Source organism: Lissotriton vulgaris, chromosome 5, assembly GCF_964263255.1.
Source record: "Lissotriton vulgaris chromosome 5, aLisVul1.2, whole genome shotgun sequence".
Taxonomy (NCBI): domain Eukaryota; kingdom Metazoa; phylum Chordata; class Amphibia; order Caudata; family Salamandridae; genus Lissotriton; species Lissotriton vulgaris.
Genome location: NC_141693.1, coordinates 774450639 through 774467181, shown reverse-complemented (window position 1 = coordinate 774467181; position 16543 = coordinate 774450639). Strand labels below are relative to the sequence as shown.

Sequence of the window (16543 nt, the reverse complement as noted above, 5' to 3'; positions counted from 1 at the left end):
CTGGAGAACGGCTGTACAAAAAGTGTAAAAGATGAAAAAAAAACACCACAGTAAGGTAATCATCGGACCCGGGGGGAAAAAAAAAACCCGGACACTTCACTGCACACATGATAACAAATGCCAAACAGCCCTCTTACTCTGGTTGCCAGACCTAGTGAGGTCCATACGTGCGGTCTGCAAGACGGACGCCTGCCAGTCGCTGAGGGAAGGGGGTGAAGGGTCCTTCCACTTCCTGCAGATCTCCCTCCTTGCTAATAGTACAGCATAAAACACTAAGCTTTTGGCTGCGCTCTGTTGTCCAACAAGGATCCTAAAAATTACCAGAGGCAGATCAATGGTAACCGGAGCACCCAATGATGTTGCAAGAGTGTTGCTGATCGCTTCCCAAAATAAGGCTAAACGGGGACATTCAAAAAACATATGAGTATCCGATGCTGCCAAAAGCCCACACCTTGCACATGCAACTGAATTGCCTATAGAAAACTTAGATCATCTGACGGGAGAATAATACGCTCTATGCAGGGTATAAAGATGATTTCTGCGTAACCATGAAGGCTTCACAAGACTCCCTAAAAGCCCAAATGAAGCGGACCAAAGCTCTTGCAGATTATGGCCAATAATTGAAGGACCCCACAGCCGATCTGGTAAGCTGAATTCCCCGTCCATTTCATCAAGTATGAGTTTGTACCACTGTGAGATCTCTTTTTTGATCGGCCCACTATTCACAAGATTGGTAATTAATAGGCTATAGCCTCCCAGTGCAGACTTATTCCTCCTGGGGAGTAGAGTTTTATAAGCTTGAGTCCAGCTGGCCATTTGCAGGTATTTAAACTTTGATAGGTTGGGGCCAATCTTGGTCTGGAGATGTTCCCATGAAAGCAAATCATCTTCAAAAAAGAGATCTCCCCACACTTCAAGGCCCGCCTCTCTCAAGGGCACCGCTAAGCTATCTCCTAGCCATGCGGGACTTTCAGGTAACCCCCATAGCGGTGTTTTATCACAGAGGTACCCTGGTTTAATAGAGTTTGTTACCTCAACCCACATTTTCGCCAGTCCTTGTAGGACCTTCAGTTTAATCTTTTTAAAAAATTTCGAGTTACCGAATTTAAAAAGAAAGCCCGACTGACTGACGCCTTCCCCGTCCAACATGGCTGAAAACATTAAGCCCACCCCATGGTCGGTGGGCATTTTCAGCAACATACGTGTATGAGATAGCTGGAAAGCCCAAGCATATAACTTTAAATCAGGGGCCGCCAACACCCCCTTGTCCCAACGCCGTCTGAGTTTTTTCCAGGCTATTCTCGGCAGGTGATTATTCCAAATAAAAGATGTAACGTCTGACTGTAGTTTAGCTAAGCAAGATTGGTCAAAATATAGGGGAATGGTGTTAAATAGAAAAGAGATTTTGGGTAGAATCGACATTTTTATTAAATTAACCCTCCGAAATAAAGAAAGTGGGAGGTGAGACCATGATTGCAATAACTTTCGACACTCTTTAGCTACGGCTGAGAGGTTAACTAGGGCAAGCTTGTTAATATCTTTCACTATGTTTAGGCCCAGATACCGCAATGAAGAGCCTGCCTGTACCTCCATAGCACTCCCATCATCATTCCAGACAAGCATCTCGGTCTTTGCAGCGTTGACTTCATAACCAGATATTTGACCAAATTCATGAGCAATTTCTAGGAGTGCGGTACTAACTCTTGACGTGAGGATAAGCACATCATCGGCATATAGGGCTACCTTCCTCTCCCACCCTCTATAAGAAAAAGGACTGATGTTAGCGTCGTCCCTCAGTTGTTGCGCAAAGGGTTCGATGTAAAAATCAAATAATAGGGGGGAGAGCGGGCACCCATGCCGTGTCCCCCTAGTGATAGTGAATGGGTCCGACAGGTCACCATTGACTAATAAGCTCGCCATTGGATTACGATATAGTAGGCCGACCGCACGACGGAACGCCGCCCCCACGCCAAACTTGGCCAAGGCCCCCGACATTTATACCCAGTTGACCCTGTCGAAGGCCTTAGTTGCATCCAACGTGAGGGCGGCCATCGGCAGGTTCTCGGCCAAAGCCATATCCATGGCTCCTATCAGATCGTGCGTTAGCTCATATAGCTGTCGCCCCCTCACAAAGCCCTTTTGGTCACGATGGGGGACAGAAGGCGCAATTAGGGCCAGCCTAGATGCAAGGACAGTGGTGAAGATTTTGTAGCCCACATTTAATATTGATATTGGCCTATAAGATCCACAGCCATCCTTAAGTTTTCCCGGTTTCAGGATGAGGGTGATAGAGGCATTATCCTAAGGTACAGGAGGGAGGTAACCTTCAAGTAAGAGTTGGTTAAAAAGCATAGTAAGGGGACGATTTCTATCTCTAGAGCTCTGTAGATTTCCGCCGGCAACCCATCGGGTCCAGCCGCCTTCCCCTTCTTACTTTTTTTTATAGCCGACCTTACCTCTTCCTCAGTGATAGTGCTGTCTAACAGTTGAGATTGCTCATAGGAGAGAGAAGGTAGATCAATATCCCTCAACCAGCCCTCAACAACCTCAGGGAAGATCTCATTATCCTCCCTGTATATAGATTGGAAGAACCCTCTGAAGGCTCCCCTGATATCCTCATCTGATGAAAAGATGTTATTGTCCACCGTGATAGCGGCTATGTTATTGCGGACCTGATCTACTTTGGTCTTCCACGGCAATAGTTTCCCTGCACCCTCACTATACTCAAAATGAGACAACTTACTGGCCCCCATCTCTGTTGCAGTCTGAGATTTAATACTGATCCCAAACTAGCTTTCAAGACCAACAGTTCATTCCGGAGGGGATTTAGGACAACGTCAGAAGCCCCGTGGTTGATGTCTATGTCCTGTTGGATTTGAAGAATCCTTGCTTCAATGGAAGTAATTTCTTCCCTATGTGGCTTCCTACTATAGGATACTTTCCCCGTAATAAGTCCTCTCAAGAAGGCCTTAAACAAGTCCCAGATATTCCTAGAAGTTGCTGAACCGTTATTAGATAGCATAAAATTATGGGCCTCAGACTTGAGATACGCAATGTCCTCTGGAGATGATAGCAGAGACCGGTCAAAGGACCATCTAGGGAGAGACCTCTTAGAGGGCTGAACCAGTTCCAATACTACTGCAGAATGAACTGATAGATGTAAAGGAAAGTAATCAATGGACCTAACGGAATCTACCAGCCACAGGCTAATTAGTATAAAGTCTATCCAGGACTGGTGATGGTACTTATAGTTCCGAAAGGAAACCCCTTGTTGTTGCCCAGACCTCTCTCTCCAGATGTCCACATATCCATATTGTTTCATCGCACTCTGTAACACAGACCTTGACTTGGAACTAGGGAGCGACTATTAGCAGATTTATCCAACAGGGGATCCAGTACCACGTTGAAATCTCTGGCAATGATAGTAGGCTCAGGAAAGGAAAGGAAATGTGAAAAGATGGACTCCAGAGTAGATGGGTAATCCTGGTTCAGCTCATAATATCCCAGGACTGTGATTTGTGAACCAGCTATTACCACTGACGCGATGACCCATCTGCCACCTGGGTCTACCGCCTGTGATATCATCCTAGCCTTAGCCCCTTTTTTGAAAATAACTGGAACCCCTCTAGTGTTTGTTGTTTGGCTAGTAGATACTGCAAAATCAATCCACCTATTTCTCTTGATAAGGGCAATTATTTCTGACTGAATTAAATGGGTCTCCTGAAGTATAATGACCTGCGCATCCAGGTCACGCAGGTACTGCAAAATTCTATTTGCTCCAGGCCTGGTACGGAGGCCATTAACATTCCAGGAGAAATATTTTATGCTACCCATACCTTATTAAATGATGAAGGGAAAGAGAAGGTAAAACTATACGTGCCATTTGCTGCCCAGAATCTTTACCAAAAAACTGTCTGTTACCATCCCCTTTAACACGTTTTTGCTTACTGAGGACATTTTTACATTTTTGCCACCTCCCACCACCAACCCTTCCCAAGTGACCCCCCACCCACCCCCCTCCCACCCCTTGGAAAACCCTTGCAATATCTAACCGGAACATAGTCCAGTAGATAGCGCCCCTCCGTGAGCTCCCGCCGAGACGCTCCGGCCATTCCCCTGGGGGAAGAGGTAGAGAGAAATGAAGGGAAGAACAAATTACCTTGTACCTTGTACCTTAAGGGTAATTATCACAGCTGATTAATGAAAGAGGAAGAAAAAAGAAAGAGTAAAAATATTTTACAAAGGCAAAAGGAAGCATCACAAGTATGAAATTATCTGAGTGACGTTAAGCCTAGCTTAATCATTCACCTATACTACTTATACTACCTATGCTGCCTACGCTATTTACTCTTATTGCCCAGCTCCATTAATAATTCATCGGCTGCCTGGATCGATCTAATATTGAACATCTTGTTATTATACATAATTTTCAGGGCATCCGGAAACGTGAGCTGGGCTGTTGCACCTAACCTCCTAAAAGCGTCCAGGCGCCTCCCAAATTCCCATTGTTTCTCCAAGGTTACTCTGGAGAGATCCGATCTGATTAGAAAAGTAAACCCCTTCCCATCCAATGATTTTTGTTTTAGCGCCAGATTGAGAATGTGCTCTTTCAACACATAGGTGTGGAAGTTGACTAGAACTTTGCGCGACTTAGTTCTCTGGGGATTTCGCCCTGATAGGATCTCTATGAACTCTTTGAATATCCAAAGCCAGTTCTTCAATTGGGTGCTCTAAATGTAGAGACTCCTTCAACAAAACGGTAATAAACCGTTTTATGTCTGAGCCCTCTGCCCCTTCTGGCACATTAAGAATACGAATATTCCCACGCCTTGTGTTATTTTCTAGCAACTCCATCCTTTCGCTGAGCGCTTGTTCTTCCCTGGACATTTTCTGAATATCACATTTTGCCTGATCCAAGTGGATCGTAAGTGATGTTGCTGTCTACTCCAGGACCCCTGTTCTTATGGTAAGCCCATCAATCTTATTTTCCAGTGATTCACAGTAACTCCTTATCTCGGCTTGGTTCGCGGAAGACTCAGCAAAGCCCTTCCTTATCTCCAATGTATGGGCAGAAAACATTCCCACTAGTGAAGCTGAAGATACAGATGGCTCAGCCCCAGACTCAACTTGGACAGAACAGTCCTCTTGCTGCTCCCTAATACTCTCCGCCACACCCCATCCTCCTTCTCCTTCGGCCCCATCTTCCATCCCTGATAGGCCTGCTAGGGGGGTTCCAGAGGTTGGTCAAACTGCCAGAAATTGGCTCTGTAAGGAGCCCAGCTCCGGAGAACACTGACCTATGCCCAGAGGGGGCTGTAGCCCCATTCCATCCTCCTGGTCCACTCCAGCCCCCAGTGGACGCTGTGCATCCTCCTCTTCTCCTTGGACAAAAGTAGGAGTGGCAGGTGACATTACCCTGACTTCAGCCTCAGCAACAACCTCAGCAACAAGTAGGTAGGGGGGATGATATCCCAAGGGTGGGGGAAGGGGAATCTATAACAGATGCCATGGTACCATCTTCCGACAGGCGCAGTATTTGGGGAACTACTTTGAAGTAGGAGCGGAACAATGGGGTAATTTTTGACTCTGTAGATAATACTGCTTTAGGGCATTTGGTCTTAACCTTGGACTTAGCCTTATATTTAGTGCTTCTGGACTTTACCTCTGTATTTAGGTAGGAAGAGGATTTCTTTCCAGCTGGCCTCACCAAATTCAACAAACTTACCCCCTAACGAGGCAACGTTCTTTTTTCGCTCCCGCTTACCGTTCCCCTTGTTGAGGGTATGTAACAAATTCTCATAATGTGGTCGGCTGCCCCCCATGATGACCCTACTGGCCCTGATGTTAACACAGTGGATAGTTTGTCTACAAAACGATAGCCTTCCAATGGCTCCGCAGGGGGAGCGGCGCGAGACGTCTCCCCCTGCGGATTTTTGCACAGATGGTAGGGTCCAGGAGCGCGAGGCAGGGAGAGCGTTTAGGGCAGATTAGACGGCGTTTTTTAGTGAGGAGAGCAGGCGTAGGTAGATAGAGAGGGCGTTTGTCAATAAAATCAGAATAGTGAGAGTAGATAGTGTTTATATTGATATTACTGTAGAAAATAGTGTATTTAGTGAGAGAAAAGGAGGGTTTTGTTGAAGGGGAGAAATGGATATGAGTGAAAATTTAATAGCTGCCTTAAGGGTAATACAGCAGGAAGGTAGGGAGGACATGCTGACACAAGCAGCACTTGAGGAAATGCTCCCCCCGAAGCGCCCACCACGGAGGCAAGCGGCAAAAGGGGTTCAAATTGCCATTGAAGCCTGTCAACCGGCTTCTGTCAAGAGGAAGAAGGTGAGAGCTCGTTCCTTGAGCGCAGGTGCGGAAGCAGCCTTAAGACCTGTGGAGATGGAAAGGGGTACAGAGGAGCGTAGAGCGTCTTCCCTCACACGGCAGAAGGCAGCAAGTGACTTTGGAGCTGAGGTAAATGTGCAGGTGGCGGGGGTACCTTCAGGAGCGGCTAAGAAGGGTACACAGGTAGCCCTGAAGAGAAAAGGGAAAGAAAAAGCGATTAAGAAGGTGGCCCTTACGCAAGACAGAATAGGTGAACAGGGGTTGGCATTACCTTCCCACACCTTTAGCTGTCTTCCCGTGCGGGATGCGACGGGCAAGGACTATATGCAGAGTTCTGCCAGTCAGAACTTCATCATGAGAGGGGGGTCGGGTTCTTTAGTGGCATATTCAAGCGACAGCGAAGAAGAAATAGTTTATGACACGCAACCCACCAGTGCCCCCCTCATTCAGCTGATTCCTATCCCTATACCTCAGAATAGTGCCAGGCTGACAAGAGTGGTGGAGACTGGAGCGAGGAAGCCCCCATTGGTTTCAGCGGTGGGGCATCAGACAGGTCAGCGAGAGGGCCCAGGTCAAGGGACTCAGGATGTGAGTGATTCTGAGGTAGAAGAAGAATATTATGAAGAGACTGACTCAGAAGTAGAGGGCGAGCAGGACCAAGGACATGGACTTTTGCCTAGGGATCAAGACGCCGGGCAATGGGACACTCAATATGTTTTTCCATGTGCACGCCCTTCACCATATGATATTCCACACAGAAAGAGCGCGCAGGGCGAGAGCGGAGACGGTCAGTTGCTTTGGGTGGAGCGCCCAATGTTCACTGACAAACAAAATGTGCGCCATGTTTCCAGAGAGGTGGCTAACTCGAGAGCACAGCGCGACATGGTTGAAGCGCAAATGGTGAATTCTTTGAATGGGCCATTTGTTAATGCGGCTGCCCCTATAGTGTCAAGGTATACGGGGGAGCTTGATCAAGTTTACTCTAGCGAATCCAGAGCGGATTTTGTGCGATCAGATAGGCCTCAAGAGCGGAGTTCAAGTCTGATTTGGTCACAGTTTGATGGGGGGGTGGGAGACGGAGCTTGCCCAGGGACTAGTGCTGGTTTTCAAGGGAGTGGTGAGTTTAGTCAGGCATCCAGGAGTCAGGCTGGGAATTTCAAGAAAGGCAAAAAGAGTGTAAATTCAAAACAAAGTGTTGGGGGTAATGTGGGGAAAGAGGTCAGGATTGGGGGGGGGGCAACGAATTCTTCTTTGTTGTTCCAGAGGTCAAGTGCGGACTCTTCGGTTCAAAATGTGACACCACGGGACTATCAAGAGCGGATGGCTCCGACTGAATTACAGCGGCGGGCAGGACAGCTACCATGCGGTAAGCATCAATGGTGGGCAGTGTGGGATGAGGGAAGGAGTGACAGAGTGAATGTCAGGCAACTACCTGTGGTGGAGTTTGTGGGGGGAGGTGAGGGCAGAAAGATTGTGGTACCACGTGCCGTGGCAGTTCCAGGTAAGCTGCAGTCCAGTACAGCAACAGGCACGTTAGATTTACCCCAGGAGTTACCGGTCGTGGTGGGAGGGAATACACAGGAGGCGGCGTCCGATCAAAGAGTAACTGTTAACGTTAGGCAGAAGCTTCCCTATATGGGTCTGGCGATGCCTTTGGGTTCTCACTTATCAGAAAAAACTAAACAGCGAATTTGGAATCACGAGTTTGTAGATATATTCAAGTTGCTTCACCGAGATCTACAGGCCAAAGAGGGGTCAAAAGAGGAAGAATGGGAGTTGGCGCGACGTCCCAGGGTGCCTCGCACGATTGAGAACTGGACCTCAGCTTTCTTGATTTATGCGAGCATCTACTGTGAAAGGTATCCTGACAGATCTGTGGCCTTGTACAAATATATGGACATAGTCAGGAAGGCACATTCACATTTTGGTGGATACTCTTGGCTGAATTACGATGAGGAATTTAGAGCTCGTATTAGCATCTGTGTAGAAAAGCCTTGGGGTGATGTGGATTCAGAGTTGTGGCTTCAATGGATGTCCACGTCTCATCCGTCAGCTACGACGCATACAGCAAGTGGCTTGCCAGTCCCATACCGGCCCTTTCTATGGCGTCCCGCTCAATTTGGAGCGGGTACAGGGGGAAGAGGTTTCTCTTCAGGTACAGGAGCCTGCTGGAATTACAACAGGGGCATGTGCAACAGGCCATTATGCCGTTTCAAACACGACTGTTCCCATTGTGGGGGACGGCATCCGCTTACGCAATGTAATGCACCGGCAGGGAATTTCGGTGGGTACAGAGGCGGTGACCAGCAGCGGTTCCCAGAGCAGGGGGGCTGGGCAACAAGAGGTAGAGGTGCCCCTTTCCATACTTTCCCAAAAGGCGCCTACTCCAATTAAATTGAACAACTTAGTGCCCTGGTTAAATAGATATCCTGATACTGATTCAGCAGCTCGATTGTTCTGGGGGTTTCAAGAAGGTTTTAAACTAGGATACCAGGGGCCCAGGCACCGGAGGTGGGCGGACAATTTACGTTCGGCGAAGGAACTGCCGGAAGTGGTCCGTAAGAAGCTTGCAACTGAAATCGAAGTTGGTAGAATAGCGGGCCCTTTCCGGCATTGCCCTTTGCCGAATCTGATGGTCTCCCCTCTTGGAGTTATTCCCAAGAAAGCTGCTGGAGAATATAGGATGATACAGCATTTATCCTGGCCAGAGGGGGGATCTGTCAATGATTTTATATCAGAAGTCGACACATCAGTATCCTACACAACAGTCGATCAGGCAATGGAGCTTGTGACAAAAATGGGCAAGGGGCTGAAATGGCCAAATGTGATGTTCAATCTGCTTTTCGTTTAATGCCAATTCACCCTACTGACTTTGAACTATTAGGAATGTTCTTTGAAGGACATTATTTTGTCGACAAGGTATTGCCAATGGGCTGTGCGGCCTCTTGTGCGATTTTTGAAATGTTCAGCACATTCATACAATGGATTTTTTCCCAGACGTGTCCTGAAAGTGTCAGTTGTCACTACTTAGATGACTTTCTGTTCATAGGAAAAGCAAACACTGGGCAATGTAAACAGGCATTGATGCATTTTCAGAGATGGGCTGAAGTTTTGGGGGTCCCGTTAGCACCAGACAAGACCGAGGGACCGGATACAGTCATAACCTTTTTGGGCATAGAGTTGGATACCAAACAGATGTATGCGCGCCTCCCACGGAGTAAAATCTGTGAAATTAAGGCTTTTCTCCTCACGATTATGGATACCACTAAGATTGAAGTGAGGCAGGTGCAGCGTTTGTTGGGTTATCTGAACTTTGCTTGCCGGGTGGTGAGGGCAGGGAGGACGTTTTGTCGACGTCTAGGCATGGCTTTATCAGGAGCGTATCTCCCACACCACAGAGTGCGAGTGACGAAACACATCAAGGAAGATTTGCGAGTGTGGCTGTGCTTCCTGGACAATTTTAATGGTGTACCTTTACAGTTTGTGGATGACAACTTCATTTGGCAAGTTCAAATATACTCAGATGCAGCGGGATCCATTGGTTTCGGTATCTTCTGGGAAGGCAGGTGGTGTGCAGAGGGTTGGCCAGTACATTGGAAGAGTCAAGGCAGGAGCATAGCCTTTTTGGGGCTTTTTCCACTGATAGTAGCATTGCTAGTGTGGGGCAAAGAATTTAAGAACAGGTCAGTGTTATTTCATGTTGACAACATGGCAGTGGTGAACTTGATAAATAACCAAAAGGCTAAGGATGTTAGAGTGTTGCAACTACTGAGGATGTTTATGCTTTTAAGTCTGAGTTTCAACATGATGTTTAAGGCTAAACACGTCCCAGGGGTTAATAACTCCATCGCTGATGCTCTTTCCCGATTTCAGTGGCAGAAGTTCCGCGAGCTGGCGCCTGGGGCAGATTTCCACAAAACGACAGTGCCGCACAACATATGGGCCCTAGGGGAGTGAGGATACGTCAGATAGTCGAACAGTCCATTGCCCCTTCGACTAGAAGAAGCTATGTGCAGGCGTGGCAAGAGTTTGTACAGTACTCACAGAGTTTGGGCAGATCTGAGTCAGTGGGGAAGGTCAAAGGTAGTATCTGTGATTTTGTTTTGACTCTCATAGATAAAGGTTTGTCACATACAACCATAGCAGGAAAACTGTCAGGCTTATCATTTTACGGTCAGTTGTTCTGGGGTTTTGACCCGGTTGAGGATCAATTAGTTAGAAGAATGTTGAAAGGTGTACAGAGGGGGTCAAGTGTTGTTCAGCAGCCGCGAGCTCCCATCACTTTTGACTTATTGCAGAAGTTGTTAGATCAGTTGGGTTTAATTTGTTATGATCTTTGGGAGGTGGGGCGTTTTCGGTTAGCTATGATTTGGATGTTCTTTGGGGCTTTCAGGGTGTCGGAAGTTTTGGGGGTGGGAGAGGACACAGGTTTATCCAGTGCTGAGATTTCGGTAGGAGAACACAGATTAGGAATTTGGGTGAGGAGGTCGAAAACAGATCAGCTAGGCCGAGGGACGTGGGTTTTTCTGAGCAAGAGTGGGGTAGCAGATTGTTGCCCGGTGCAAGAGTGGGTTCATTTTGCTTCTGGGGACAAGTTTCAGAAGGGACCGATTTTCATACATGAATCTGGGAGGAAGATTACAAGTTCTCAATTCTTAGCAGTGTTAAGAAAAGCGCTGACCTTTATGGGGGAAAACCCGCAGTTTTTTGCCACACACTCTTTTCGGATAGGGGCGGCTACAGAGGCTGGCAGGTTGGGTTTAGGTGTGGATGTGCTAAAGCGCATAGGCAGATGGAAATCTAGCAGCTACAAACGTTATGTTAGAAAATGATTTTGCTGTTGTTTTATAAAACTGATAGGTTGTGTGGGTCTAATTTTCATTTCATTCCAGGTACAGTGCGGGGGGCAAATTCGAAGTTTAAGAAACAGACCTGGATGGTGGGACATTCGTTTATAAAGTGGGCAGCCCTGTTTGCGGAGAAGCAGATTTACGGAAGGTCATTGGGTATCCCTAGCGCGACGCACGAGGTAGTATGGAAGGGTAAAGGAGGAATGAAGTGGGTTGATTTGTTTCCTACTCTATCGCAAATGTTCCACGTACGAGGATGCCCGGATCAACTGGTAATACATCTGGGTGAGAATGACTTGGTTAAAATGTCAGGACTCACGCTCATCAAGCAAATGCAACTTGACTTGACAGTTTTAAGGATAAATTGGCCGACCACTCGTGTGTTTTGGACTGAGTTTGTTTACAGACAATCGTGGCGGCAGGCCAGGTCCCATGGAGCAGTCGAAAAGGCCAGGAGGAAACTAAATAAAGCCATGAAAGTTTTTTGTAAGGTTATGAAGATTGGGGTTTTGCGACATGAGAGCATCTCGGGTAGCGAGAGCCACCTTTTCCGGGATGACGGGGTTCATCTGTCCCAGATAGGCATGGCCTACTATTTAGTGGAAATAAGAGACATGCTTGCACAAGAACTACAGGTCAACGTTTGGTGCAATTCCAAGTTATGAACAAGATGTTTGTGCTATTTTAGGTGGGGACAGGAAAACTCGTTGGTTTTCCTGGGTGGCATAAAATCCCCAGGGAAGAGAAGCCTAGAGCGGGCTCCTCTAGTTATTAGTTAGATAGGGGGAATTAGACACAACAATGGAGGGGAAAAATGGAAGGAAAATGTTGGGGAAGTTATTGATGATTAGTTGATGGTTTCGGTATAAAGTCCAAATTTTGAATGAAATGAGATAAATAAATAAATAAATAAATGGTTTGCGTTCAAATGCCAAAGTTACATGATTGATGATCTGTTGGGAAATTTTATGATTATTTATATCCTGAATAAAGTGGCCTTTTCTGCTATAACAAAGCGAGTGGTCTGAATTCATGGGCAATGGCTCCGCAGGGGGAGCGGCGCGAGACGTCTCCCCCTGCGGATTTTTGCACAGATGGTAGGGTCCAGGAGCGCGAGGCAGGGAGAGCGTTTAGGGCAGATTAGACGGCGTTTTTTAGTGAGGAGAGCAGGCGTAGGTAGATAGAGAGGGCGTTTGTCAATAAAATCAGAATCCCACCCACCCACCCCTTTTTAAAAAAAAAAAAAAAAAAAAAAAAAAAAAAGCATGATGTACTTGTTGGAAGGCTGGTACATTCATGAGTTAAGATTTCTAATCTTAGTTGCCACTTCAGGATGCGTTTCCCAAACAGATGGCTGCGGCATAAAATCCCCAGGGAAGAGAAGCCTAGAGCGGGCTCCTCTAGTTATTAGTTAGATAGGGGGAATTAGACACAACAATGGAGGGGAAAAATGGAAGGAAAATGTTGGGGAAGTTATTGATGATTAGTTGATGGTTTCGGTATAAAGTCCAAATTTTGAATGAAATGAGATAAATAAATAAATAAATAAATGGTTTGCGTTCAAATGCCAAAGTTACATGATTGATGATCTGTTGGGAAATTTTATGATTATTTATATCCTGAATAAAGTGGCCTTTTCTGCTATAACAAAGCGAGTGGTCTGAATTCATGGGCAAAGACTCTGGCCCCTCCACTGTAGCAGCTACAGATGCTAGTGACTGAACTGCCTTAGAGAACCACTTTGCCAGAAGCACAATGTGAGTTTTCTGCAAGCGAAGAACCCCGGAAAGGCTGGCCCAGGCTTTGCAGCTTCCTTTTCCTCCTCAGCTCCAGTGCGGCAGACCAGAGCCGTAGCCGCGGCTCCTGTGATGTACAACCAGTGAGGGGTTCAGGAGCCTCCCGGGGGAAAAAACGTTGTTACAATAACCAAGCAGTTTAGGTGCGCAGTTCTGGGAAGCAGAGCCCCCGGGACAAACAACGAGGAAACAACAAACCCGTCCTTCTCCTTCTCCAACTCCGGCCCAGCCGCATGTACATAGAAAGCGGACTGCCCGGCAAGAAACCGCCAACAACGGGACGCAGCCCCGCATCTCACCACAGCTCCGAAATCCCGGTAAATGTTTTCCTCCAAGGGGGCAAATTCTAAAAACGGCTGTGCCTCCGCTGTAATTGCGCTTAGTTCATCCCTCAAAATTTACTGTCATCAAAGCGGTGGGGGAGATCTCAACAGGAGCTCATTCCGGAGCACCGCGGCAGCCTAGCTAGCTGCCGCCATGTTTTCCCGTCCGACCACCTCCCCATTATTGAAAGCCTCAAGTTATCCCAGCGGCAGAAATCCTTCCTGATTTTGCCCATTATAGGGTAACGATTTAGATCCACTATTGCCTCGACCTTTGCTGTGATGGTTATTCCAAGATAGACAGATTTGTTTACAATTCTACTGTCAGAGGTAGGGGTGAATCTCTTTACCGGGACCTGCATTTTGATCCTATTCAGTGAGAAGCCACATTGGATACAAACATTATCAGCTATGTTTTCAACTGCCTGTAATGCTCTGTCAGAGTCGGTAGTGATTATTGCTACATCATCGCATATATGCCAATATCTTAGTATCCCAGCCCTGAAGGCTGACAGGGATGATATCTTTAGAAGCTTCAAGTCATCGAAGGAGCAGACCTAGGTATAGTGCAAACAACAAAGGGAAAGAGGGACACCCCTGCCTTGTTCCTCTTTCAATTAAGAATTGTTTAGACTTTTCCACCATTACTCGGACTCGAGCAGTAGGTTTAATATACATAGCCCGCATTGCCTTAATAAAAGATGTCCCGAGGCCATTAGCTTCCATTATCTTCCAAAGATCAAACCATGTCACCCTGTCAAAGGCCTTCTCGGCATCTGAAAACACTACTCCCATAGGTTTTGTAAGAGCCTCCGTGGCATCCAGTAATGTAATTACCTCCCTAACATGATCCATGTGTTCCCCTCTCCTGAATCAAGCCATGTTGCCAGGCTGAAACAAGGAATGGCATTACTTTATTCAGTCGGTGGTGAGGATTTTGGAGTACGGCTTTGTGTCACTGTTTAGGAGTGTAGTAGGTCTATAGGATACCAGCGAGGTAGGGTCCTTCCCTTTCTTTAAGAAAATGACAATATTAGTCGTACCCCAGGAGCCTGGTGGAGCAGCCCCCTCCCTGACCTACTTAAATAGCTCAAGCATATCCTTACAAACCTCTTCTCTAAAGATTTTATATAACTCGAGAGGTATATCTTCTGTTCCTGTGGCCTTGCCCGAAGAGAGAGCCGGTAAAGATGCCTGAAATTCTTCCAAAGATATATCCGCTGACAGGAGAGAGCCCTCATCCTGGGAAAGCCTCTCCGATGGCGCATAGTCCATCTGTTCGCCTATGCTCCTAGAGTCCCCTACGAGCTAAGCTTTATACAGATCTTCATAAAATTCCCTAAAGGCTGCCCTGATCTCAGCTGGGTCTGAGACTACTGCCCCCTGCATATTCCTAATCTGCCGCTTGTACCCTATAGGTACCTGTTGTTTAATTCTAACAGGAAGGTATCGGCCCACACTCTCACTATACTCATAACACTCCTGTCGCCTTGCCAGATACCTCCCCCCAGTCTTCTCTGTATTAAAATTGTGTTGGGATGATTTTGTGATGGCAATTAAATTCATGGTTGAATAGATATTGGCTTCAGAGGCCACACTACTAATTAACTCAGTATCTAGGTACCCAAAACACTTTTGTCCCTCCTGCCCCCTCTTTTGTTTGCCTAGACTTTACCGCATGGTCTCCCCCTTACTGACGCCTTAAATGTATCCCAGATCATCCCTAAAGAGGCACTGCCCCTATTAATATTTTAAAAGTCTGTAATCCAGCCCTTCATATTCTTTACATATTCCTGATCAGATAACAGTTCCTTCTCAAATCTCCATCTCCTAATACCTCTAGCTAACACCATTAATGGGACTTCCAGCACAACTGGGTTATGGTCTGACATGACCCTAGGGAAAACCTCCCCCTGGGCCTCCTTAAGTAGAGGAGATGACACCACGAAATAATCTAGTCTTGTAAACTTGCCCTGTGGTGTGGAGTAATAAGTATATTCAGGATCCTGGGCTTTAAGACTTGGCCAAATGTCCACCAGACCTATATTTTTTAGCAGGTTGTTCAGGGAGCGCGTAGTTTGCGGGAAACAACCCACGCTAGTTACTCTGGTCCCATCAGAAGCTATTCTAGACCCATTTATTTTTAAATCCCCACAAACTACGTATGGCGCAGGCCAGGAGGGCAGATCAATAGCAAGAAAATCCAATACCCCAGGATCATCCTGTACTGGAGCATATACTGTGCATAGTGTAAAAATGCTGTCCTCCACTCTACATTCCATTATTATCCATCTACTGTTCTTATCTGCTAATTTTCTCCCTGGTATAACAGCATCTCCTTTCACTAATAATGCTACCCCTTAGTCCTTACTTTCCGTGTTGTATATCAGACAGCTTTTAAGCCAAGAGTATTAAACAGATTGCTATCGTTCAGGGCTGTGTGTGTCTCCTGTAAGCAGTGCACGTCTGCTCACAAGATTTCTAAGTTTTCTTGTACTTTTCTCCTTTTAACATTATTATTCAGCCCACAAATATTAATAGTAGCAATACAAAATGTAGCCATTACCTTGCATCAAGTTTCGCCATCCAGAATGCCCTGCCATAATAAAGGTTGTATTTTGCAAGGGAGAACTCCCCCAGCTATATTCATATGCCTGCTGAGTTCTATAACCCAATACTGCCAACATTTTCAGACAAAAAACAAAATTTTGCTGTAACTTACAAATCGATTCTAGTGCGTTTAAATTTACCCATCCCTCCCCACTCCTTTTTCCGTCCCTGCTCCCCCCCCATATTGAAATCAGTCAGACCAACCAGGTCTGTGTAATGGTGATGGCAAAGGGTCCCCGCAAGCTCCCAACCCTGCATTCCCCCTTCTACTCTCCTGCCAATGTGATAAATGAGTGCAGACTAGCTGAGGTTAACGTGTTCCAGTCAGAAAAATACCATTCTCTGACCCAGAATGTAAAAAAGAGCGAGAGACCCCAAAGTCAGAGGAGATTTCCAGGTAGATATACCAATGAAATGGAGCCCTCCCCCAGAAAAAAACACCCTCTAGCTTTTTTTCTTTTCTACTAGAGCTTGATCCAGTTACTCTCTGGCTTTTATCTCAGAAGTAAAAAACTTAACATGCCCTCGGACTATCGTTTTCAGCCTGGCTGGTGCGAGCAGCAAAGTCTCAAAGCTCGCCTCCTTATGAGGTTTAATTACCTGCCATCGCCCCCACATACGTTCTACCGTT

At 46.6% G+C, this 16543-nt stretch overlaps 1 protein-coding gene across 1 annotated transcript; it reads left to right on the top strand.

Annotated features, from left to right (window-relative positions):
- The first annotated feature begins 6147 nt into the window (after positions 1–6147).
- On the top strand, positions 6148–12848 carry LOC147711538 (uncharacterized). Its single transcript, XM_086922244.1, has 2 exons — positions 6148–7699; positions 11226–12848. The coding sequence occupies exons 1-2, from the start codon at positions 6148–6150 to the stop codon at positions 11846–11848; spliced, it is 2175 nt and encodes a 724-aa protein (XP_086778370.1). The 3' UTR covers positions 11849–12848.
- Positions 12849–16543: the final 3695 nt, after the last annotated feature.

What these genes read in the sequence shown, in the direction of transcription:
- LOC147711538 (XM_086922244.1), top strand. Translation starts at nt 6,148, where the DNA reads ATGGATATGAGTGAAAATTTAATAGCTGCCTTAAGGGTAATACAGCAG. An exon ending in GGCAGGACAGCTACCATGCG is followed by an intron (nt 7,700 to 11,225) that starts GTAAGCATCAAT and finishes ATTTCATTCCAG; the next exon opens with GTACAGTGCGGGGGGCAAAT.